Source organism: Macaca fascicularis, chromosome 4 (assembly GCF_037993035.2).
Source record: "Macaca fascicularis isolate 582-1 chromosome 4, T2T-MFA8v1.1".
NCBI classification, from domain to species: Eukaryota; Metazoa; Chordata; class Mammalia; order Primates; family Cercopithecidae; genus Macaca; species Macaca fascicularis.
The window spans coordinates 60,543,195-60,569,966 of record NC_088378.1 but is presented as its reverse complement, the minus strand read 5'-3'; the positions used below and the strand labels follow the sequence as shown (position 1 = coordinate 60,569,966).

Genomic DNA, 26,772 nt, shown 5'->3' with positions numbered 1-26,772 from the left:
ACTCTTCTTTCAGAGGAAAATTTAGAGACATAGAGGGTATCTTTTCCTTTTAAAACACTTTTTGGCAGAATAGATCCTTCATTTGCTTATGATCATTATTGATGAAGGTTGGAAAAAGATAATGATAGAGAAATAATATTCAGTAGGAGAAAATGTGTATTTCCTCAATTCTTTCCTGATCCAAGACCATTGATCTCTCTTTTGTAATGGTGACTGTTTTTTCATGGCCAGCACCCTCCATTTAACAGAGTGATAACCATTGTGCCTAGAAATGTTTCCTTAATCCTTCAGGAATTATTAATGCTATGTGGTCTGACCTGGGGGGCATCAGCTGTTGAGTGTAGCATATTTAGCATTGATTACAAGGTTATCTAGTTCAAGAGATGCCCAAGAGTGGGTGAGTGGGTCATGAATTGCCTGTTTTCTTAATCTGCTGTTCCCCTCAGAGTAGGTATCTGTCTATCTGTTTTGATTCTTTCCTTTCCTTTTTCCCTTCCTTTCTCTTCCTTTCCTTTCCTTTCCTTTCTCTTCCTTTCCTTTCCTTTCCTTGCCTTGCCTTGCCTTTCCTGTCCTGTCCTGTCCTGTCCTTTCCTTTCCCTTCTCTGCCTTCCCCTCCCCTCTCCTCCCCTTCACCTCATCTCCCCTTCCTGTCTCCTTATTCCTCCCTCTCCCCCTTCCTCACCCCTCCTCTCTCCTCCCATCCCCTTCGCCTCCCCTCTCATCTCCTTTCTTTTAAAACCTAAATTTCTGATCATGGTCCCCCATTTGCCCTGTTTTGTGGCATATTAGTTCATTCTCACAATGCTCTGAGGACATACCCAGGACTGGGTAATTTATAAAGGAGAGAGGTTTAATCGACTCACAATTCTGCAGGGTTGGGGAGGCCTCAGGAAACTTACAATCATGGCAGAAGGGGAAGCAAATGGTGGCAGGAAGTAGAAGTATGAGCAAAAGCAGGAAAAGCCCATTATAAAACCGTCAGATCTCGTGAGAACTCACTATCATGAGAACAGCAGCATGGGGGTCACCACCCCATGATTCAATTACCTCCCATCGGTTCCCTCCCAAGACACATGGGGATTATGGGAACTGCAATTCAAGATGAGATTTGAGTGGGGACACAGCCAAACCGTATCAAGTGGCCCCATGAGACTCCAGTAGCAGGAAGATGGAAACACCTTGAATTTATGAATTTAATTATTCCACAAATATCTGTTGAGCATCTTCTGTTTGTGAAGGACTAGTCTAGGCTCTGGGGCTATAGCAGAGAATAAAACAGAACCAAGTCCCTGCCTTCATGCAACCTAAATTTTAGTAGAATACTCCAGAAGTTATTTTGGTATTTTACATTTGTGAGATACTAACTTTTCAAAGGATTCTTACAGCTAACCCATCTCCCTCAGAGGTGAGTAAGGCAGATGTGATTTTCCCCATACTGTAGACATCCCAGACCAGATACAGGTGGAACCTTCAGCTATTCTCTCATAAGCGTCATTAGCCCTAGCCACTTAGATTTTTCAGCTAACCTTTATGTATTCCCTCTTGGACAAAACTACCTAAAGTACTGGTTGTTTTTATAGCCTTTAGTTGACTCACAGTGTAACATAAATAACAAATTCACATTCACATCCACCTACCACTTTTATAAGTAAGACACAGTAGATGCAGACACCTTTGCTAAAGTTAAGCAGTACCATATAAAACTTTATCAAACACATTTTACACCTAGGGTACTATATAGTAACTGTGAAAGTATTTATGATATTCTTATGTGATAAGCACATAACATTATTTAGTATTTCTTATCACTTTATAAATCAGAATAAATTATTTATTAACAACATAAGCATGTAAACTACACGAATATGCTACTTCTTGTACCCCCATTAATGAAAATCAACCAAATGTTGACTAATGTTTCTTTACGTTCCTGTAAGGTACTATGGTGTGTCTCAGGAAGTGTCAGACCCGGGCCCTCCCCTCATGGAGCTTGCAGTCTAGTTTTGGAGACAAGGCATGTCTGCATCAGATGAAAATTCACAATCCAACCTAGTCTATGATGAAGTATATAGGCATGGTATAGACAACAAATGCTCTAGAAGTTGAGAAATGGGTGTGATCTCAGAAGTGGGCTGGAATGTTAGGGGGTAAAAATTACATTTTCCAAAGGAGAACCCTAAAAAGTTCTTAAAGGATGTTCAAAAAATATATTTGTGCCAAGGTAAAAGATGGAATGTTTCAGACTTTGGGGCAGACTTTGTTTTTTTGTGGATTTTTTTGAGACAGAGTCGCCCTCTGTCACCCAGGCTGGAGTAGAGTGGCACAATCTCAGCTCACTACAAGCTCCACATCCTGGGTTCAAGCAATTCTCCTGCCTGGGCCTCCTGAGTAACTGAGATTACAGGCTCCTGCCAGCACAGCTGGCTAATTTTCTGTATTTTAGTAGAGACGGGGTCACATCATGTTGCCCAGGCTGGTCTTGAACTCCTGAGCTCAAGCTATCTGCCCACCTCGGCCACCCAAAGTGCTGGGATTACAGGCGTGAGCCACTGCGCCCAGCCTGGGTGGACTTTGAATGCCAAGTGAAGGACCTTGGACTTGCCTTTAAAATATTTTCTTGTCCTGGACACTATCTAAAACCTTGCAGAATCTAAAGATCCAAATGAAAGACTTTGAAGTAAGCGCTGAGCCTATCCAGGACTGGCTGAGTAAAACTGAGAAGATGGTCCATGAAAGCAGCAATCGCCTCTATGATCTGCCGGCAAAGAGGAGAGAGCAGCAGAAGCTCCAGGTGATGAACCCGCCTCCCCAGATCCCCATCTGACCGTGTCTTTGTCCCGTCCTCTGTCGACTCTACAGATGCATGCTCAGCACCCTTGAGTTAGACTGTGCCGCCGTGAGATGTAGTGTGTTCTTTCCCCATTGCTGGCGGATTTTATGTTTTCTGACTTTCCTTGGAAGTATGATTTGTCTCCTTCCATGATTTGTGCTCCACGGTGTGTAGATTGGCGATAATAAAGCATCCAGAGTACATGGACGGCCTGCCAGTGTTGATTTCCATGTTCTCCGGGCCAAAGCTTCGTACGCGATGTGCTTTTCCACAGCCTCTGAATAGTAACTTGCTTGTGCTTTTCAGTCTGTCCTTGAGGAAATACACTGCTACGAGCCTCAGCTCAACAGGCTAAAAGAGAAAGCTCAGCAGCTGTGGGAAGGACAAGCTGCCAGCAAGAGCTTTAGGCACAGAGTGTCGCAGCTATCTTCTCAGTATCTAGCGCTAAGCAATTTAACAAAGGTAACGCCTGGCACGTGCTGTGTGTGAGTGTGATACTGATGTCGCAAAACTGGAGTTGCAGCAGGTTCTGCGGGGTGTGCACTGCGACCTGACCTGCCGACAGTGTGGGTCTCCAGGTCAGCAGTAAGGGGCGTGTGTGTTGTTTCCCTCGCCTTGCAATCTAAGTTCATCATTGTTGTTGCATCAGCTTGATGTGGCTCTCTGAAAAGGCCGAAACAGGTTTCAGAAATTGAAAGGACTTCCAGTCTTCCTTATTGCTTAAGATATTCCTTTTAATACTGAAATGATATGTTCCCCAGAGCTCCGATTTGGAAGATTCAAATCATAAACATACAGCAAAGCTCAGAGCCTTTGTTCTAAAGAAGCCCAGATTAAATTGCTTTAGAAAAACATGAATTCTAAACAGTTTAAATTTTATTAAAGTATATATAGTGGTATATTTAAAAAATTCATCTGAATCTGTGCATTAATTATATAGTAGTCAAGGATGTGTTGATTGAGAGTTTCAGTTCAGATTCTAGAGCAGAGCTCAAAATTGGCAATGGTTCAGACAACTGATTAAATCTCTTTTCAAATAGCTTAGAAGAAAACAAATGGAATCCTACTACAACCTCATTTAGAACATTCAGCCAGTATAACATAGACCCATTTTGAACTGTGTGGTGCAGGCCTATCTTGAGCTTTATGTGGCTTACAACCTTTGTTTCCTAGATTTTGAAATTTCAGGTGTTAGAATATAGGGACCCCGGTATAATTTGATCTTTAATTTGGCCTCATCTGTTCTGTAAGTGTGGACTTACAGGGTCTGTTGATTTGGGTCTTCAATACACATCACTGAGGCAGTCACACTAGCTTAGATCTGGAAGTAAATAGTCTATGTTTACACCCATGTTTATTCTATGAATGTTACTTTTGTTGTCTTTATAAAATCTGGCACATATCTAAGTTAAGATAAGGAATGAATCATCTTAGAATGAATGAAGAACCTCTTTCAATTCCTTTGTATTTACTTAGATACCAAAAGTAATCGATATATGAATGTTTTGAGAGCTGTAGATTATTCTTGTAAAGTCTTCACTGTGTTAGATTGACCTATAATTAATATGCAAAACCACACGGACAGTCCCAAGTTTTAAAATTTAGAGATATTACAAAAATCTCAGATTATTTTTTTTAGAACCCTGGCTACAATGTAGGTCATGTGGGTTGTAGTGTCAGATGAGCCCAATGGAATATGTGAAAGGTAGAAACTACTTTGACCAGTCTCCCAGACAAGGCATTAGGGAGAAATTTTACTGATTTAAAATAATCATGATGGTCATAAAGAATTGGAGAGGCATATAATTGTAACTTTTTCTTGCTTTTGAGCCAGTTTTTCTAACAGTTTTATGATTTAGAAAGATCTTTGACATATCTCATAGAATTAGGCCAGACTTGCCTCGTATCTGGCAGCGTATGAAGCCATGACTGATTGCCATTGTTTCAAACAAACTGTTAGCTTTACAATTTGTCTCTGCGGGATGGACAGCTCGAAAAATGTTTCTGTCATTTCCAGGAGAAAGTGTCAAGGCTGGATAGAATCGTTGCAGAACACAATCAGTTCTCTCTCGGGATTAAAGAATTACAAGACTGGATGACAGATGCGATTCACATGCTGGATTCGTATTGCCACCCGACGTCCGACAAAAGTGTGCTAGACAGCAGGACGCTCAAGCTTGAGGTGTGCATCTTTAGATAGAAATATCTCCAACCTACAGAATTTGTTTGTTTTTCTCAAAATTTCCCGTCTCCATCCACCTGGAGTGATGATGGCGCATTCTCTCCTTGAGCAATCTCAGATGCTTTGTGAGTGTAACCCTGTCTGCCTTGGGTGGACATGCCAGAGAATTCCTGAATCATCTGACCCCAGATGTTTTCCAAAAAATGATAAAGCCCAAATGTGATTACTTGTGTGATCACTTGTTAAGAGGCTAGTTTTAAATTAGATCACAGACATATTTATTATGGGAAAATATTTTGAGGAAACATTTTATAGGGCAAAACATTTTCCATCTTTTTCAACTTTTGTCTTCCTGTATTTAGCCAATTCTCCTCCCGTCCCAAGATATAAGTTCAATTTTGCATTTGCGATGAAAACAATGAATCTGCATTCATTTGTATACTGGGTGCCTTCTAGGAGACTGGCACTCCATCTTGACTCCAGGGAATCAAAGGTGAATAACGTAGTCTTTTTCCTCAAGGATTTTACTGTCTGAGGTTGGAGGAGGTCGAAATACAGAAGACAATAACCACAGATGCAGATGTGCTTATGGTGTTATAGACACACACAGGAGTGGAACCGTGCAGGAGGGATGGGGTTGAAAGTTGGGACAGGTTTCTTAGGAAGTGTGATAGGTTGCTGGGCACGGTGGCTCACGCCTGTATTCCCAGCACTTTGGGAGGCTGAGGAGAGCAAATCACGAGGTCACGAGATTGAGACCATCCTGGCTAACAACAGTGAAACTCTGTCTCTACTAAAAATACAAAAAATTAGCCGGGCATTGTGGCAGGTACCTGTAGTCCTACATACTCGGGAGGCTGAGGCAGGAGAATGGTTTGAACCTAGGAGGTGGAGCGTGCAGTGAGCGGAGATCCTAGATTGTGCCGCTGCACTCCAGCCTGGGCGACAGAGTGAGACTCTGTGTCAAAAAAAAAAAAAAAAAAAAGGAAGTGTGATAGGTAAACCGAGTTATGTGGGGATTTTTTTTTAAGTAAAATTAAGACAGAGTCTTGCCTTCTTGCCTAGGCTGGTCTTGAACTCCTGAACTTAAGCAATCCTCCTGCCTTGGCCTCCCAAAGTACTGGGATTACAGGTGTGAGCCACTGCACCCTGCCATAAACCAAATTTTGGTTTTGTTTTTGGTTTTCGTTTTGTTTTGTTTTAGATGGAGTTTTGCTCTTGTTGCCCAGGCTGGAGTGCAATGGTGTGATCTCAGCTGACCAAAACCTCTGCCTCCTGGGTTCAAGCGATTCTCCTGCCTCAGCCTCCTGAGTAGCTGGGATTACAGGCATGCACCACCACGCCCGGCTAATTTTGCATTTTTATTAGAGACAGAGTTTCTCCATGTTGGTCAGTCTGGTCTCGAACTCCTGACCTCAGATGATCTGCCCACCTCGGCCTTCCAGAGTGCTGGGATTACAGATGTGAGCCAGCCAAAACCGAGTTTTTAAGAATGATAGGGGAATTATTTTGGCAAAGATAACCTGGTGGAGACTTGGGAATGGTGGCAGAGGGTGGAAAAGTGTGAGGAAAAGCCAGAGGAAAGAACAGCTTAGTGTGTGAGAAATTGCTACCAGTTGCTCATTGCCACAGCAGAAACTGGTGGCAATGGGTGGCTGAAGCTGAGGTTTCTGGAAGTTGTCAAGAACCACGTTTTAAAGAGAGATGAAGCTTTGTCTTTTAGGTGACATTATCAGTTTTATAACTTGGAATTTAAACTTCCTTCTGGCTGGGCGCAGTGGCTCACACTTATAATCCCAGCACTTTGGGAGGCTGAAGTGGGAGAACTGCTTGAGCTCAGGAGTTCAACAGCAGGCTGGGCATCATACTGAGACCTCATCTTCACACACAAAAAAAACATTTAAATTAGCTGGGCATGGTGGCATGTGCGTATAGTCCCAGCTACCAGGGAGGCTGAGGTGGAAGGATCACTTGATCCCAGGGGTTCGAGGCTGTGGTGAATTATGATTACACCACTGCACTGAGGCCTGGGAGAGAAAGATAGACTCTGTCTCTAAAAAAACAAAAGAAAAAACTTCCTTCTCACATAGAAAAAGAATAGTGCTTGCGGTGGCTCAAGCCTGTAATCCCAGCACTTTGGCAGGCCAAGACGGGCGGATCACGAGGTCAGGAGATCGAGACCATCCTGGCTAACACGGTGAAACCCCGTCTCTACTAAAAAATACAAAAAACTAGCCGGGCAAGGTGGCGGGCGCCTGTAGTCCCAGCTACTCCGGAGGCTGAGGCAGGAGAATGGCATGAACCCGGGAGGCGGAGCTTGCAGTGAGCTGAGATCTGGCCACTGCGCTCCAGCCTGGGCGACAGAGCGGGACTCCATCTCAAAAAAAAAAAAAAGAATAGTGCTTATGAAGAACATGAAATGTATAATCAATTTCTATAGGCTTTTTTGTTGTAGAGACCATAACATTTATAAACTCTTCATCCTATAACCTTTGAGAAATCATGAATTCTACTGTACTATATTTTTCCCTTGTTAAAACCAGTAAAGTAAAACTTCATTGGAAGGAAGGGATTATTCAGAGAAGACTGGAGACCTTCAACACCAAGGCCACTTAGCAAAAACTCGCGGGTAACTGGTGACTGGTACTCACCAGCAAGCCACTTCCCCACCCTCCATCTCAGCCGACTGGGAGCTCCAGGGCTGGATACAATTGCATATTATTCTGTGATCTTTAGGAGCTCTGCAATATTTAAAGCCAGAAATGTTAAACATACAAATGACAAAGGACTTCTGTATTTGTTTTCACAGGCTCTATTATCAGTCAAACAGGAAAAAGAGATTCAGATGAAAATGATAGTAACCAGGGGAGAATCTGTCCTTCAGAATACCTCTCCAGAAGGCATTCCCACGATTCAACAGCAGCTGCAGAGTGTGAAGGATATGTGGGCATCCCTTTTGTCTGCAGGGATTCGTTGTAAAAGGTGAGGGAAACTACGGCCAAGCACTGGGGAAGCTACTACTAAAAAATCAATATAATACTACTGAACAGACCATTTCTGTGGCTCCCTTCCCTTCCCTCCCCTCCCCTCCCCTCCCCTCCCCTCCCTCCCCTCCCCTCCCTTCCCTTCCCTTCCCTTCCCTCTCTCCTTCCTCCCTCCCTCCCTCCTTACCTTCTTTCCTTTCTTCCATCCTTCTTTCCTTCCTTCCTTCCTCCCTTTTCCTTCGATTCCTCTTTCTTTTTATTTCTTTTCTCTTATTAGAACAAAAGAAACTGGCAGATGTAATCTCACATTTAGATTGACCTGAATACTGTGCTTACATGTTAATATAACTAAAAATGCATGTTTCTCTTTGTTGTTGTTGCTAACATAAAAATACAAAAAAAAGATTCATAATGTAAAAATATAGGTATTAAAACCAAGTAGTGGACATGGGAGGTAAACCCAAGAAATACAAATAGAGGAGTAGGAAAGAAATAGCAGGCAGGGGGAGGGCAGTAAAAAAGGGTGTTGTATTAGCCTGTTCTCTCGCTGCTATGAAGACATTCCTGAGATTGGGTAATTTATAAAGGAAAGAGGTTTAATTGACTCACAGTTCCGCATGGCTGGGGAGGCCTCAGGAAACTTACAGTCATGGCGGAAGGGGAAGCAAACACGTCCTTCTTCACGTGGCAGTAAGAGAGACGAGTGCTGAGCAAAGGGGGAAAAGCCCCTTATAAAATCATCCGATCTGATGAGAACTCACTCACTATCACAGGAACAGCATGGGGGGAACCGCCCCCATGATTCAGTTACTTCCCACTGGGTCCCTCCTGTGACATGTGGGGATTATGGGCACTATAATTCAAGATGATATTTGGGTGGAGACACAGAGCCTAACCATATCAGGTATGTTATCAAGCAATTTGCCCACCATTGTGAGCAACTGCAACTTAATCTAGTCAGGCAATGCTGGGAGCTGATATACAGTGTGAGCCTCGGTTATACCATCCAAGGGCAGGGGATCTGGGGTATTTGGAAACAAACTCCTATGAATTAGAAGAGCAGTTGAGGGCTGCCCCTAAGGGTGAGGCTCCCCTGCCCTTCTTGCCTACATTGCCCTCAAACTGAGAGTACATCAGAGCCTAGAGAATGTCTTCAAGCTAAGAGATCTAGGAGCGATTAGAAGTCCAGTTGGCCCTGTGCTGCAGTGGTGTGATCTGGAGGTGTGGATGGATGGAGCACTTATAGTTTCTGCTGCAAAAGGACCCAAAACCTGGTAGTACAACTAGGCAGAAATGATTAATGGAATTTAAAATATAGCATGTGTAGGCCGGGCGCGGTGGCTCACGCCTGTAATCCCAGCACTTTGAGAGGCTGAGGTGGGTGAATCACAAGGTCAGGAGGTCGAGACCATCCTGGCTAACACAGTGAAACCTCATCTCTACTAAAAGTACAAAAAAATGAGCCAGGCGTGGTGATGGGCACCTGTAGTCCCAGCTACTCGGGAGGCTGAGGCAGGAGAATGGCATGAAGCCAGTAGGCGGAGCTTGCAGTGAGCCGAGATAATGCCATTGCACTCCAGCCTGAGTGACAGAGCGAGACTCTGTCTCAAAAAAAAAAAAAAAAAAAAGCATGTGTGTGTTTAGACAAGAGAAGTGCTTAACTTATCTATAAGAGAAATAATTAAGTTTTAATATTTAGACCAAGTCAGGAAATATTGTCCTTTTATTTCATTGTGATTTTCTGATTTTTAATCTCACGCAAGGTGGTTACTGTACTTGTTCTTCTCTCCTGCTCTGAATGTCCTGCTCAGTTTGATAGAGTTAAGTATTGCTTCTCTCCCTGCCCAGGGCTTTGGCTCCAGAAAAGACCCACTCAAGGGGATCTCTCCCAGTTTTGCCTTTGAACCTCTCTCAGTGTCTGCTGTCCCCCTAGCTGCTGACTCTTGAGTTGATAGCCAGTTCCATGTTTCTGCATATTGGCCTGGGGTTAAATGTCCCTTGCTTCCTGAGGCTGCCCTTCACACCTGGACTCAGTGTCGTTAAGCCCTGGGTAGCCTCCTCACTCCCAAGTCAGCTTCTCTTGACCCCTTGCTGACTGGAGTGGATGGAGCAAACACAATGACAGATTTTAGAGTCCTAAGGATTGTCAATGTGGATTTATTGTCCTTTCAAATTCCTCGCAGTCAACTCGAAGGAGCTCTCTCAAAATGGACAAGTTACCAGGATGATGTTCGACAGTTCTCCGGTTGGATGGACAGTATGGAAGCCAACCTAAATGAATCAGAAAGGCAGCATGCAGAGCTGCGGGATAAAATAAGTATGCTCGGAAAAGCCAAGGTGAGAGCTGGATTCCAGATTCCATTTGTTTTCTTACAGGCATTTCTTTAGAATGCCACAGTCAGACAAAAATGGGATTACGTGTATGCTGGGACTGTGCACATAACCAAATTATGTTTGGGGCTTATAGTATAATTTCTAAAGCCTTCTTAAACTGGAATTTCATTTGTGGTTATTTTATTAGTGAGTAAAAATTTTCCCTTCCAGGAAAACCATGTAGACCCATGTTTTATAATACAAACCATTGAAAATGTAGCACCATGAAATATCTATTAATGTATTCAGCCTGCTTATCGTTAGGAAGTCTTTCTTTTTTTAATCACATCCTTTTGTGTTATTTTTTGTGCATTTGTCATAATGCTTATATTAGTACAGTACTACATGGAAAGATTTTTAAAATAAATAAATAATGGCATGTTCTTAAAACTTATTGACGGTAGTATTCAAACATGAAGTTTTACAGTCCTTTGGTTTACAGCTGCAGCCTTACTCCAGGGCATGATCATTGGACAGCCTGTTCCTTCACCCCTTTACCATTGTCCTAAACAGCACTTATGATCTTCTACACAGAAATCCTTTAACCTCTCACATTCTCTATTTCTGCTCATTTGTGTCACCTCACCCTGAATATATTACATTGGAAACCTCATTATTCCCAGTGCCTTCTTTCTCATTGCATCGGGCACTAGGTTCTACTGATCCATCCTCTTCACCTGAACTGGAACAGACTCCTGATTTTTCACCTTGTTTCTTGCCTGTATCTATTGTTATCTCCTATAAAGATGAATGTCTCACTTCCAGCCTGAGGTCCTGTGTTGGCTTCCCATTGTCTACAGTATAAGCTCAATCTCCCTTGCCTGGTTTGTAAGAATGGAAATGAGCTCCTCTGCCATGCTCCTTTCCTTCATGCTCCCAGCCTCCTCCCTTGTGCTCTCCAGCCTTGCTGAATCTCACACTGTCTCCCGAACATGCCACAGTCTTCACAGTTCTGTGTTTTTGCATAATCTCTTCCCTTTTTACAGAAGGTCCTTGCTCTGTCTCTGCCCCTGGCAACCTCCTACTGATCTTTCTGAATGAATTTTGAAGTCATTTTAGCTATGCTACACCACCACCGCTCAGGCTTGATTCATTGTTCTGTTCTCTCATAGCCCTTGGTTCAAAGCTCTTTATCAATTTCATAGGATACATATTTGCATGTCCCTCTCCTTCAGTGGATAGAGATGCTTAATTTTCTTCATATCTTCAACACTTGGCTCTCTGTCTGACACAGAGCACATGCTGAGTAACAGTTATTTAAATGACTAAATGATCTTATGTGACCTATGCCAAGGTACTTAATGTTTCTGGGGCTCATTTGTGCATCCGTAAATTAATATAATTATAATTATCTGCTTCATAAATACCTGCAGTAATTAATTGCTTAATTAATTGGATTCTTCATCTATTCAATCAACATTCATTGAGAAATTGCTACATGCAGGCATTGTGCCTGATTCTAGCAGTAAAAACAGTCAAGCGTACATTAGTGGGGATGCATTCACTCAGTAATAAATGTACAAATAAATAATTATAACTGCTGAGTACTATGAAGAAAAAAAGTGGTGTGGTGTGAGAGAAAGTAATTTTGAAAAGGTTCATACAGTTGTTTGAGGCCAGGGGAGAGGGACAGGAAAGGCCTCTCTGAAACAGCAGACATTTAGTCGATGCACTAAAGAATTTAAGGCAGAGAAATGAGCCTGGGGAGGAGTTGAGGAACCAGCATTCTAGATAGAATAAACAGCTGGTCCTCAGGCCCGGTGGAGGGAAAGATCCTGTTGCAATGGGGAGCTGCAAGGAGAAAGGCAGGTGTTGTTGGGGCAGAGAGCAGGCAGGGAGGGGCTGCGAGGGGAGTTTGATGAAGAGACAGGGCCTGATCCTCCATCGCCATGTCAGCTGCTCTGAGGATTTTCCTCTTGATCCTGGCAGCATTGGGAAGATAATCCAGGTTTTAAGCTGAGAAGTGACATGATTCAACTTTTAATTGCAAGACATTATGTCACTTAGACTGCTGTGTGGAGCATGAAATAAGGGACAGGGAAAGAACTGGTGGCCAGGAATCTGCCTGGGAGACTACTGCAAAGTCCAAGTGAAAGAGGAGGGCAGCCTGCGCTGGGGAGTTTGCAGGAGATGTGGGGACAGATGTCACGGTATAAAAGGAGGTAGAGCTAACTGGATTTCTGAATGGTTTAAGAGGACAGAGAGCTAGAGAAGATGCTGAAACAATTCTCATGTTCTGGGTTGACCGGCTGGGTGGGAGGTCATGGCATTTGCTGTTTGAAGAGATGGAAAGAGAAGGGGGTTTCATGGGAGGCTGGGGTAGAATAGGGATGGGGTGAGCATCAGGGGTCCATTTCTGGTCATAATCAGTTTGAAATGTTAAAGTAGAAACATAAAGTCATTAATTGGGAATTCATATCTTAGAGAAAGTTCTGGACCAGACATAAAATACACACATACACACACACACACTCCATGCATTCACACACATATCTGTGTCAAATAGATAAATAGATGGAGGGATGGACGAATGGGTAACCGGAGGTCACTGGTCAACTGTACAGTTAAAATATCTTGGTTTTAGCATGTCACTGATGTGATGGTGCATGGGTAACCACTTTATTTTTCTTAAATGCTCTCTAGTTATTAAATGAAGAAGTGCTGAGTTACAGCAGCTTGCTGGAGACCATTGAAGTCAAAGGGGCTGGCATGACAGAACACTATGTCACCCAGCTAGAACTCCAGGATCTACAGGAACGATACAGAGCCATCCAAGAGAGGGCCAAGGTACGGCAAAGCACTTTTCTTGTAGATTCACCACAAGGGGAGTATTTGGAGCTGTGCTCCTTTAAAGACTCATTTATTTTCAAGAATGACGGGCTTGGGAAAACAGAACAAAAGCAAAATGAATTTTTAATATTTTAAAGGTGTTACTGGCAAAACCTTCAAATATTGTTAGTATTATGAAAGCTGTGAAAGTAAGATAATTTTCAACTAAAAATTCCTAGAAATGTACCAATTTTTTAAAAATTCTGGACAGCTTCATAATTAAGACTCATAAATGCCTTAGTATGTCTGATCGTGAGAGTTTTCTAAGATGGAAAATAATCACTGATAGTATTTATCATTCTTCACTTAGTCCTTACAAAGAAAATAAATACGCTTTTTCAGAGCACATTCTACTGTGGAAAATTAAATCCACAGTAAGTCCAAATCCTCATTTAAGGCACAATATAAAAATTTCAATTTTCTTCATTAGCAAAAGTGAATTTTTATGAAATTAGTAAAGTGAATTCATTTTTTAATCTGTCTGTTACATTTTATAAGGTGTTCAGAGATCATGTAGTTAATTCAACAAAATAGTTAATAACACATTTATTCCTGAAATATTAGATTTTTATATTTTTACATAAATCTTGAAGATTCATGATTCTAGGAAATAACTCATATTCCAATGTCTCAATAACTGTACTTTTCTAAAATTACAAAAGCGAATTACAGCACTTTGATGCTTTATGAAGTAATGTGTTCCTATCTTCATTATTGTAAATGCTAATTATAGGAAGCCGTAACCAAGTCTGAAAAACTTGTCCGCCTGCACCAAGAGTATCAGAGAGACCTAAAGGCATTTGAAGTTTGGTTGGGGCAAGAACAAGAAAAGCTCGACCAGTATTCAGTTCTTGAAGGTGATGCTCACACTCATGAGACAACATTGCGTGATCTTCAGGTAAAGCCTCCTTTATCCTAAAACAAAGGAATCTTCATTCTGAATATGGAATTATTATTTTAAGCAATAGGAAGTTAATAGAAACCTTGAGCCCAGTGGCTAGCTGATACACATTAAGTGCAATCCCCATAAGGTCTGATCAAGAACATTCTGAGACCTCAGTAGTATGTGCTAGTTGACATCATTTTGTAGCAATTTAGATAGGGCAGGACTAGCACTTGGGGAACTCATAGAGCTGCTAGGGTGGCCCTGACAAGAATGGCTGGAGATCCAATTGATGGGGTTGTCTGGCCTACCTGCCTGTTTCTCCCTAAGGGATCAAACCAGATGTGGGGGACAGCAGCAGAAAGCATTAGAAGGTGACATGAAGTCAAACTAGTGGCAATGTATTGAGCCATGTGGTTTTAAGCAAAACTTGCCACATTGCTGATGGTACAGGTTTGGGCTCAGGATTCTAGAAGAAGGAATTAAAGAAGCCAAAAAAAAAAAAAAAAAAAAAAAAGTGTTTGGGCCCAGGCCAGCAGGCCATAATTCATGGTGAGAAGTCAGACATGGTGGAAAAAGTGGTCATAACCTATATACTTATTTACTCATTCAGTATTTACTGGGCACTTAAAACAGTACACATACTTTGCTAGCTACTTCAGGTAAAGGTGATTAAGATACGATTTCTGCCTTCAAGGAACTTGAAATCTGATGAGGAACACAAACCCATAGCAAGATGATTATAAAGAATGTGGTGAGGACATTAACAGACTAATGTAAGGAATCTTATGGTAGCCTCAAAGAAGGGCCCATAATCTTACCTCAAGGAGTAGGTAGGAATCAAGGAAGTTCACCAAGAAGGGGCCACCATGTACAAAACAAACAGCAGAAGATGGAGAAAGGCCAATGAGATCACTTTATGTCCCACCAGCAATGTGTTGGAACTTACAAATGTGCTATCAGCCCGGATTAGAATTGGTTCAGGATTGGGTAAGTTTTACCTACAGCTTGGACAAGGTGGAAAAACCAGGGACCATCATGATTATCAGTCACATATAAAATTTCTGGCTTTTTCTGTTAGGTCTGGGAAATTGTATAATGTCAAGAGAATGGGATTGGGATTAGGAAGTTGGGACTCTAATCCTTGGGGAACCCAACACTAGGTGACTTCAGGCAAGTGAGAACTTCTCTGACCCAATTTCGTCCACAGAGTTGTAAGGATTAAATGGAAGAAAATCTTGTTTAAATATACGGTCTACTCATGAAGTAAGTAAATAATAAAAGTTAGAAGGGTCACAATTTCCTCAGCTTACTTATGGGTCTCATCCATCCTGCCTCCAAAGAGTAGGATGTCCTAGTCCACAGGTTTAGCTGTTGTAATTTATTTGACTCAAATCGACTATTTTCTTTAAATAACCCTTCTTAGTTCTACACTACCAACATCATTGGCAAGCAAATGCTGAGCGCCCTGTGCTTTTGTGTAGGAACTAAGCCAATAGTTACCCATCGCCAGCAGATGTTGCTGTTGCTCTGGTCAAGAGAAAATATTTCGCTTAAGCCAGTATTTAAGTGGTGCAAACCTAACTTCCCCCTGATTTCACCGTGCATTAATTCTTACATTTTCTATTGTGAGCCACCACAAAGGTTAAAAAGGAAGGAAGATGCTAGTGACAGGAAGCAGTGGTGGAGAATTGTGATGCCACAACCACAAAGCAGAATTTCTTCAGAATCCTGATGTTCTGTAGCATGTACATGGTGTGGGGATTGGCCAGTCGTGTGGACCATATTCAGAAATTATTCTGTATAACCTGAAGGCCTAGTTTGGGTCATAGAACATATATAATTTATATATTTTTATATAACATTTTAAATATATTAATATATTTTAATATGTTTAATATATTATATACACATATTTATGTTATATATATTTTATATTTTTAGTAATATTATATATAAATATATATTTATTTAAATATTGAGCTATATTTTTCCTTCAGAATACAGAGTTGAAATTTGGGATATATGAGAATTTATCTAATAGAATATTAACTTGGATAATAGATAAAGTGGTTATTTATGAAGTATGAAAAAGATGCTGAGAAGATTAATAAATCAGTCAACTACTGTCCAGGGCCACAGTGTCTGTATTTTTAAATAAAATATTATTGGAATGCAGCCACACCCATTTATTTATGTATCATCTGTGGTTTTTTTCATACTACAATGGCAGAGTTAAGTCATTGCAACAGAGACCTATGGCCCACAAGGTCCAAGTTATTTACTATCAGGCCCTTCATAGAAAAAGTTTGCCAACTTTGAATTAGGAAAATGATTGTAAAAAATTATCATGAAAAAAAGTCTAAGAATTTTAGAATAAAGTTTATGTATTTGTTGCCAATTTGATTAATATTTTACCATGTATATCTATAGTTCTTCTCTTTCCATGTGCATATGTGTTTACATTACACCATGCTTGAAGTGACATCGTATTTGAAGAAAAATGTTCTATTAGTTGAAACCATATGAGATTGTTATTTTTGTAAGAAAAATATTTTAGCAATCTTAAGTGGTTTTTAAGGTATGGTATTGAGGAAATACTATGTTTTAACTACATATATTGATATTTTTAGCATTGTTGATGGGATTTGACATGATTTATTTTACTTTAGGTGATCAGATCAAGTGACCATATAGATTTATGTTTATCACCAGAAATATAAGTGTGCCATGTTGTTTTACCAACATCTTTAAGGATATAAGTTTCTTTTTATCCTATAAAAAATAGCATATGCTCTTCAAAACTTGATTTATACTAAATTTGTAGGGTAAATCTTTGGGGCTTAGGCTTTGGTGGAGGAAATGTGTTTGCACCTGGGAGCACCTGGTGGGCAGGTGTGATGAACTAATTTCCCAGGTTTGTGTGCCCTGCACTCTCCAGGTTCAACTTTTCTTGGCCACCACAGTGCCTAGAGTACAGCTTTGGCAAAAGATTCCTCCTTAGCAAAAAGAGGGTTCATTGTTTCTTTCTCAGTCACAAATGTAACACTGAGCTATTCAATGTCAAAGCAAGAAGCTTAAGGCACTTTAAGCAGATTATGAGCCATAATAAGCCTAGGTCATTCTTTTAAACAATAACTCTTTACTCACAAGTGTTTTTGCCTATAAGCTAAAAAGTCAAATTTCAAAAACTGTTGATTGAGAAAAATATTGGGGTGTGTGTATGTGTGTGTGTGTTGATTATTTTAATTGGAAAAATTTTAGGAATCTTTCTGACTTGGAAGAAAATATTGTTAGGGACGTATTTTTGTATAGGGCATAATAAAATCATTTTTGTCTAATGAGAAGTTCAAGCAATCACAGTTGGCTTGGGCGAGACATGCTAACCCATGCAAGTGTGAAATATGATTCAGAGTAACAGCCATACCTTTTTCTCTGCAGGAGCTACAGGTACACTGTGCAGAGGGGCAGGCCCTGTTGAACTCAGTGCTGCACACCAGAGAGGATGTGATCCCATCAGGTATCCCACAGGCAGAGGACCGGGCTTTAGAGTCTCTCCGGCAAGACTGGCAGGTTTACCAGCACAAGCTGTCCGAGACCCGGACTCAGTTCAATAACGTAGTGAACAAACTGAGGCTAATGGAGCAGAAGTTTCAGCAAGTAGATGAATGGCTCAAAACAGCAGAGGAGAAAATTAGTCCCAGGACCATACGTCAGTCAAACCGAGCAACCAAGGAGATACAGTTACATCAGATGAAGGTATAACTCATGTAGATTCCTGATCTTTCTCAAAGCTACAGTTACCTTGCATAGTTTGTTCCATAAAAATATATAGTATCTTTTGTCCAAAGCTTAGGCTTTGCAAAAGCTTTTCGATTACCTAGAAAGTTAAAATAAATTACAATGGAGCATTCCTCTTACAGCAATTATTTCATAAATTAGCCTTTGATGCAATGTAGTTTAATGTGATTATTTTATATTTTCCTTCCATACCCTATTACCTTGTTTTGTGAAGATACATGAATGTTTGTGTTACACTAATTTAAGTTTATGGTTCTGATATGAAATAACTCCAATATAGTTCATTGAAATGATACTGGAGAATTAGTTTTATTCTAATTTTTATGCAATTTTAGTGCACACATCTAAAATAGTGCTTGGGCCTTAGGAATTTATTTTCATTATCCACCCATTTTAAAATTGATCTAAGTACAATAGGAGGTCTAAAAAATTATGCCACTTTGTTTTCAGGTTTATTTATTTATTTATTTATTATTTTTTTTTGGAGACAGAGTCTCATTCTGTCACCCAGGCTGGAGTGCAGTGAAGTGATCTCAGCTCACTGTAACCTCCATCTTCTGGGTTCAAGCAATTCTCCTGCCTCAGCCTCCCAAGTAGCTGGGACTACAGGCATGAGCCACTGCACCTGGCCTGTTTTCATTTTTAATTTTTGAATGGAAGTGTAATAGATACAGAAAACTATCCAACTCAAGTGTACAGTTTGTATCACATTGTTTTAATATATTTATGAAGATAACATTTGGCATTTTCACAATTATGTCTCAAAATAAACGTCTTCTAAACATACACTGAAACCATTTCCCATTAAGAAGATATATATTGGTCTTATTCAAATGGCTAAGATTGAATGTTTCCCTTCGATACTTTGTCATTTCAGAAGTGGCACGAAGAAGTGACTGCGTACAGAGATGAAGTTGAGGAAGTGGGAGCTAGAGCTCAGGAGATACTGGACGAAAGCCACGTGAACAGCAGAATGGGTTGCCAGGCCACCCAGCTGACTTCCAGATACCAAGCCCTGCTTCTCCAAGTGCTGGTGAGTGGGTCACCAGGTGCTCAGCATAGGCCAGCAAACTTCACCGGCCAAAATAGCCTTCCTTTCACGAACATCCAGTGAAGATACATATTCATCAACAAAGGCCCTGGCACAGGCCTTTACTTCACCGTTCAGTTTTCTCTGTTCTTTCATAGGAACAAATAAAATTCCTGGAAGAAGAGATTCAGAGTTTGGAGGAATCAGAGTCATCCCTCAGTTCCTATTCGGATTGGTATGGCTCTACGCATAAAAACTTCAAGAATGTGGCTACCAAGATTGACAAAGTAGATACAACAATGATGGGGAAGAAATTGAAGACGTTGGAGGTAGGCACACATACTTCAGATTTGTGTCCAACCTTTCCGTTCACCGAGCTGCCCATTCTCCTGTATAGATACTGGAAGCACAAGTGATCATCCCAACCATTATGACTGGTGATCCTGAGCTCATCGTTTTACTTGAAATACTAAGTTGGCTCTTTAAGGCCAGAAGCCGGCTTTCACTTATTTATGATGTGTTGTTATCAGAATGACTTACACATGGACACCCATGAAAGTCTTAACTGAATTCCAGTGTGACACTTCAATATTAAGAGAAAACGACCTCTCAAATTAATGGCCCAGTGCCTGTCCAGAGTTTAAACTCAGGTCTTTTGAAAAAGATTGCTAGGGATGAGAGAAACATCAAGTTCTTTTTTGATTCTCTGAATTGGAAATGATATATCAATCAAGACTTTTAGAACCTATATCGAAGTAAAGAAGCCAGGGTTCCTGATTCCTGGCAGGTCAAATCTGGTTATGAACATCAACAACTTAGTTTAAAGGGAAATAGGTAGACTGAAGAACAGACCTTGAGAAACCTTTCTTTAAAAGGAAAAGAAATGGCCAGGCTCAGTGGCTCACACCTGTAATTCCAGCACTTTGGGAGGCTGAGGTGGGTGGATTGCTTGAGGTCAGGAGTTCAAGACCAGCCTGACCAACATGGTGAAACCCTGTCTCTACTAACAAATACAAAAATTAGCCAGGCATGGTGGCACAGACCTGTAGTCCCAGCTACTTCAGAGGCTGAGGCAGGAGAATCTCTGGAACCCAGGAGGCGGAGGTTGCAATGAGCCAAGATCGTGCCACTGCACTCCAGCCTCAGTGACAAAGTGAAACTCCATCTCAAAAAAAAAAAAAAAAGAAAAGAAATAAGGTTACATTTGCTTCCTCCTCACTCTCTTTTTCAGGTTTTGCTCAAAGACATGGAGAAAGGTCACAGTTTGCTGAAATCAGCCCGGGAGAAAGGAGAGAGGGCTGTTAAATACTTGGAGGAAGGCGAGGCAGAGAGGTTAAGAAAGGAGATTCATGATCACGTGGAGCAGTTGAAGGAACTGACCAGCACTGTCCGGAAAGAACACATGACACTGGAAAAAGGTCTTCATTTAGCAAAGGAATTCTCAGATAAATGCAAAGCCCTGACACAGTGGATAGCAGAATACCAGGAAATCCTACGTGTTCCTGAAGAACCCAAAATGGAATTATATGAGAAAAAAGCTCAGTTATCTAAATACAAGGTAATGTGTTTACTCACTGACAGATGCATGCGGAGTTCACGCAGAGACTAAATGGGAGGGAGGTAATTCTTGCTGTGTGTTACCCGTAACAGCTGCTGGAATGCATCCCGCACGTGTCCGTTCTGCAGCTGTCCAGCGATGCCATGACCTGTGGAGATCTACTGGGTTAAATCCACTACTTCAGAGTTATTTTTCCATTCAGAGATCTGATACTCAAAGATTGTGTCAATACATTTATTGATTGTATGTATCTGTCAATCAATGAAGATCTTTTCTGATGTGTGAGCCAGGTATTTGGATCCTCCAGGTAAAATATTGCTGGCACGAGGATCCCATATCTTTTCCATATTGAGGCTTCCCTTCATCTTCTAGTACCCAAGGCTAGAAGCTGACCTATGGTAAATTGAAAATGACATATCGTATTTATAAGAAAATAAGTTCTAATTAACAAACTCTAGCTGAGTACCTTAGAAACTGATTTTTGAAAGAATAAATAGTGATGTGGATATACCTATACATGACATAGACAAAGGTACTTCACCCGCTCCAATATTTGAAGCAATTATGCAAGCTTACATGTGGAATAATTTGTGTTATAAATTTGATCTGGATGATTGAGTGATACCTTTTAAGAATTACAGTGTGCTGGCTTACCCCAAAGCTTTCCCTGTTGGAAGCTTTTGTGATGGCCTCTTCCAGCCGATGTCTATTTCTATCCTTGGCTTCTCTGCCAAGCCTGACAACTTGTCTTTGAAGAGGCCACATAAGAATCACAGCCTCTTCCTTCTGGCCACTGATTTCTTGATAGATTTAAGTAGTGCTTTTAGCCTATTTCAGCAAGGTCACAACTAGAATTGTTCTTGCTAACTCCCTGAGTAGCTCAAATTGGAACTAACTTCATGACCTCAAAATCAAAAGACAGTGGCCTTTTCATGTTGAGAATTTTTTTCTCTCATGAAAGGAATAAGGTAGAAGCCAGAAATATGAGCTATATTAAATTTAGCCAAATAGAACTATTTCCCATCCTTTTTTCTCCACATAGGACAGTCCATTTGATGTGTGACTTTTCTTTTGTATTTAGAAACTGTGTTAGCCATAATAAATCACTCTCTCTTTAATGTTTTGCACTTATTGATTCATAAATATGTACCAATCTTTCTTTGAGGTGGATCATCTCTTGGCGTGCCACGGGCGTATGTATGTATTCATCTTGTTCACAGAGATGAGCAAGCTCATTTTTTTTTCTTTGTAATTCAAGTCACTTCAACAAACGGTGCTGTCCCATGAACCATCAGTAAAGTCAGTGAGAGAGAAGGGTGAAGCTCTTCTGGAACTAGTGCAGGATGTCACTTTAAAGGACAAAATAGATCAACTTCAAAGTGATTACCAGGACCTGTGCAGCATAGGAAAGGTAAGGAGAGATGAAAGACTCCATAAAAGGGTTTATTTTCCAAAATGTGGGTCCTGACTCCTTTCTCTGTGTCACATAATTTTAAGATCTGGTATGGGTTAGTATTTTTTTTTTAATTCAGATAGATATTTAATTGGCATAATGACTATACATTTTTTCCATTCCTGGTAGTTTTCTCTTGGGTTTTTTGTAATACAAAACAGTTTTGAGTAGATTTTTCACTTGAAAGTCACCTCTGATGGGCACCTGGTTTTGCAGGAGCATGTCTTCAGTCTGGAGGCGAAAGTCAAAGACCATGAAGACTACAACAGTGAGCTCCAAGAGGTTGAAAAGTGGCTGCTGCAGATGTCCGGCAGACTGGTGGCCCCTGACCTCCTGGAGACGAGCAGCCTGGAGACAATCACCCAGCAACTGGCCCACCACAAGGTACCCCTGACCTTTAAAGGGCTGCCTTTGGGACAGCTTCACCAGTGTGTGTATGCGTGTGTCTGTGCATGTGTGTGCATGTGTGGGGATGCACACACAGGTGTATCTCTGGTTTACAATGATTGTACTGAGAGAATCAGGTCTATATTAGTCCGTTTTCACATGGCTGACAAAGACATACCTGAGACTGGGCAATTTACGAAAGAAAGAGGTTTATTGGACTTACAGTTCCATGTGTCTGGGGAGGCCTCACAATCATGGTGGAAGGTAAAGGCACATCTCACGTGGTGGCAGACAAGAGAGTGTTTGCGGGGAAACTCCCATCTTTAAAACCATCAGATCTCATGAGACTTATTTGCTATCATGAGAACAGCATGGGAAAGAGCTGTCCCCATGATTCAGTTATCTCCTACCGGGTCCCTTCCACAACATGTGGGAATTCAAGATGAGATTTGGGTAGGGAGACAGCCAAACGATATCAAGGTCTAAGTCTCAAGCACTTCTGACAATTGACAACAGTTGAACTTGGTGTTCAAGTGAATCAAGAAGAGTTGAATCCTCTCATTGAACTTCTGAACACATTGTTGCATTTTCCCCAGCTGATAATTTTTATCTCAGAATTTAGTCTTTATGGGATCTATTTTGGAAAATGCAGCCAAAGGCATCAGAAAATCTGGATTCTAGTCTGGACTCTTCCCCTTCCTGGAGAGACAACTTCGCCTATCTGAGTCTGTCTTTTTCTCCTTTAGGATGATAACAATACCAGCCCATCTCATAATTGTTGTGCTAATCACAGGAGATAATATTTGTGAAGACATTTTGTAAATCACAAAGTACAAAACTAATGTGAGGAGTTCTTATCTTTGATACAGGTGATAGGCTAAAAGCACTATTTAAATCTGTCAAGATAAGAACTTAATAATACGTATTTTTAGTAATTATGTTTACCAGATGATAGATGTTGTGGTCACAATTTTATGGAGCAACTTATTTGTGATCGTAATGGAAAGCAAGTTTATTCATGATGTGGTCGGTGTCTGATAGTGTGTCTTAGGAAAGCCAGTTAGCCTCTCTGGGCGCCAACATTTCCATCTATAAGAAAGGATTTTATTTAACAAATATGAATTAAAAAGCAGCTACACTCTACCTTCTGGTAGGCACTGAGGAGATGACAATCCAGAAGGTAGTCTACCCCATGAATGACCTCGTGGTGGAGTGGTTCTGTTCCAACTCAGAGACAAAGTGGTTCCTTTCAACTGAGCATATATAATAACTGCTAGCCCAGCACTGTTTGAAAAAGTAGTAGACCCTGGACTGCTGAAGGGGCCACCCAGGTTTCCTATAGATATAATGATGGGTTACCCAGGCAACCGTATATTGGATTGTGTCACTTGTCCTTAGCATCATATAACAGTTAAAAAAAAAAAAAAGAACAGAAAAAGAAAAAACACTAGAACTTGATTTTATTTATTTATTTTTTTGAGGTGGAGTTTTGCTCTTGTTGCTCAGGCTGGAGTGTGGTGGTGCAATCTCAGCTCACTGCAACCTCTGCTTCCTAGGTTCAAGTGATTCTCCTGCCTCAGTCTCCCAAGTAGCTGAGATTACAGGTGCCCTCCACCATGCCCGACTAATTTTTGTATTTTTAGTAGAGACAGGGTTACACCATGTGGGCCAGGCTGGTCTCTAACTCCTGACCTCAGGTGATCCACCAGCCTAGGCCTCCCAAAGTACTGGGATTACAGGTATGAGCCACCACACCTGGCCAGAACGTGATTAAAAAAAATAAGTTTTTCTTCCCTGAGTCATCTATAAGAATGCTCACTAAAGAATGCCAGTGGGTATGGTGGTGTGAGGTGAAATCAGGCTGAGCTATGTACAAAGCCTGGGGTCTGTGCCATACCTTGACTGTGTTGTACAACCTCACTGTGCTTCAGTTTCCTCATCTATAAAATAATGATAGTACACATTCGTCGTGCTTATATGTAATTCCTGGACTATAGCAGGTGCTTAATAAATGATAAGTTTAAATGCTGTTTTCATTATTATAAACAGTAGTAGATGTAAGTTAGATATCACATGAATTAAAAAATAGATATTAGATTATTACAGAAACTAGAATTAGATTATTACATTTGTGCAGAAGTAATTGTTTTGTCATTAAAAGTAATAACAGGCTGGGCGCGGTGGCTCACACCTGTAATCCAAGCACTTTGGGAGTCCAAGGCCAGCAGATCACTTGAGGTCAGGAGTTCAAGACCAGCCTGGCCAACATAGTAAAACCCGATCTCTATTAAAAATACAAAAAAAAAAAAAAAATTAGCCAGGTGTGGTGGTGGACACCTATAATCCCACCTACTTGGGAGGCTGAGGCAGAAGAATCGCTTGAACCCGGGAGGCAGAGGTGGCAGTAAGCCAAAATTGTGCCACTGCACTCCAGCCTGGGCAGCAGAGTGACACTCTGTCTCAAAAAAAAAAAAAAAAAAGAAAGAAAGAAAAGTAATGACAAAAACCACAACTACATTTGCACCAACCTTATAGAAATGAGATATTATATAAATTGGATGAAATAGTAATCAGACTGTTTTAGACAAAAATTTCGCCAGAATTATAACTTATCGACCTGAAAAATATAGGAACATCCTTTTGTCTGGTAGTAATACCATGGAGCAGATATCTCTCTGAGATCAGCCATGAACACAGTCTAGTCTTAAAGGTTACTTCGTCAGTCCTTCTGTAACTAATCTCTCAAGCTCATTGACTCTTCCCTTTGGAGTATCCCTGAAAACATGTGCTTTTGTTTTCATTTAATGTATAACTAAGATAAATTGCAAGATTCTTTCAAAAACAGTATTAAACAGTGAAATTATCTATCTTAAACTTTGTTTGATGGATAAGTTATTTAAAAGTAAAAGTAGAATTCTGAGAACTCTGTATTGGTTTCATTTTTGCAGGCAATGATGGAAGAAATTGCTGGTTTTGAAGACCGTTTGAACAATCTTCAAATGAAAGGTGATACTTTGATTGGCCAATGTGCAGACCACCTGCAAGCGAAACTTAAACAAAACGTCCATGCTCATCTGCAGGGTACAAAGGACAGCTACTCAGCGATCTGCAGCACAGCTCAGAGGGTGAGTGTCCCCAGAACGTTCCATGATGACGAGGAATTATGGAGACAGGCTGTGTAGTCTAGAGACTTTTTATAAATAGAATCAATGCTCAACTCTTTGGATTAGTTAGTTTTGATGTGTTGCCAGACAGGAAATATGAGGATAAATTTCACAGTGGCTGTGTGAACACAAAACTAACACATTTTGTATTTGATTGATGTGACTAAGCAGTGAATTTCAGATATTGTTTTATCCAATTTGTTTATTCCATGAATTGATTATGAAAAAGTTTGTTAAAAGTTGATTTGGGCCGGGCATGGTGGCTCAAGCCTGTAATCCTAGCACCTTGGGAGGCCAAAGCAGGTGGATCACTTGAGGTCAGGAGTTCGAGACCAGCCTGGCCAACATGGTGAAACTCCGTCTCCACTAAAAATACAAAAATTACCCGGGTATGGTGGCAAGCACCTGTAATCCCAGATACTTGGGAAGCTGAGGCAGGAGAATCTCTTGAACCCAGGAAAACCCAGGAGGTGGAGATTGCAGTGAGCTGAGATTGCACCACTACACTCCAGCCTGGGAGACAGAGAGAGACTCCATCTAAAAAAAAAAAAAAAAAAAAAAAAAAAAAAATGTGTTTTTTTTTGGTTGGTAAAAGGAATTTGAGGAAATTTTAAAAGAAAAAAATAGTTGATGTGTTTGAATAGATGATGTGTTTGTTTTTCTTTTTTTCTTTTTATTATACTTTAAGTTCTAGGGTACATGTGCACAATGTGCAGGTTTGTTACATATGTATACATGTGCCATGTTGGTGTGCTGCACCCATTAACTCATCATTTACATTAGGTATATCTCCTAATGCTATCCCTCCTCCCTACCCCCTCCCCACAATCGGACCCAGTGTGTGATGTTCCCCTTCCTGTGTCCAGGTGATCTCATTGTTCAATTCCCACCTATGAGTGAGAACATGCGGTATTTGGTTTTCTGTTCTTGTGATAGTTTGCTGAGAATGATGGTTTCCAGCTGCATCCATGTCCCCACAAAGGACACAAACTCATCCTTTTTTATGGCTGCATAGTATTCCATGGTGTATATGTGCCACGTTTTCTTAATCCAGTCTGTCACTGATGGACATTTGGGTTGATTCCAAGTCTTTGCTATTGTGAATAGTGCCACAATAAACATATGTGTGCATGTGTCTTTATAGCAGCATGACTTATAATCCTTTCGGTATATACCCAGTAATGGGATGGCTGGGTCATATGGTGTTTCTAGTTCTAGATCCTTGAGGAATCGCCATACTGTTTTGCACAATGGTTGAACTACTTTACAGTCCCACCAACAGTGTAAAAGTGTTGCTA

At 40.8% G+C, this 26,772-nt stretch overlaps 1 protein-coding gene across 28 annotated transcripts in view; it reads left to right on the top strand.

Moving 5' to 3' along the window:
* SYNE1 (spectrin repeat containing nuclear envelope protein 1) overlaps nt 1–26,772 on the top strand; it is a 530,711-nt gene that overhangs the window by 275,000 nt on the left and 228,939 nt on the right. For 27 of the 28 annotated variants that reach the window (XM_074037290.1, XM_005552157.4, XM_074037285.1 and 24 more), the window contains 14 exons: nt 2,648–2,791; nt 3,137–3,292; nt 4,848–5,012; nt 7,822–7,994; nt 10,180–10,333; nt 13,013–13,156; nt 13,932–14,096; nt 17,523–17,840; nt 18,760–18,915; nt 19,071–19,241; nt 20,144–20,470; nt 21,729–21,881; nt 22,140–22,307; nt 25,259–25,435. In XM_074037290.1, the coding sequence (XP_073893391.1) occupies nt 2,648–2,791; nt 3,137–3,292; nt 4,848–5,012; nt 7,822–7,994; nt 10,180–10,333; nt 13,013–13,156; nt 13,932–14,096; nt 17,523–17,840; nt 18,760–18,915; nt 19,071–19,241; nt 20,144–20,470; nt 21,729–21,881; nt 22,140–22,307; nt 25,259–25,435 (2,571 nt within the window). The remainder of the gene's footprint in view (nt 1–2,647; nt 2,792–3,136; nt 3,293–4,847; nt 5,013–7,821; nt 7,995–10,179; nt 10,334–13,012; nt 13,157–13,931; nt 14,097–17,522; nt 17,841–18,759; nt 18,916–19,070; nt 19,242–20,143; nt 20,471–21,728; nt 21,882–22,139; nt 22,308–25,258; nt 25,436–26,772) is intronic. The other variant, XM_045390337.2, reaches the window with a different exon arrangement.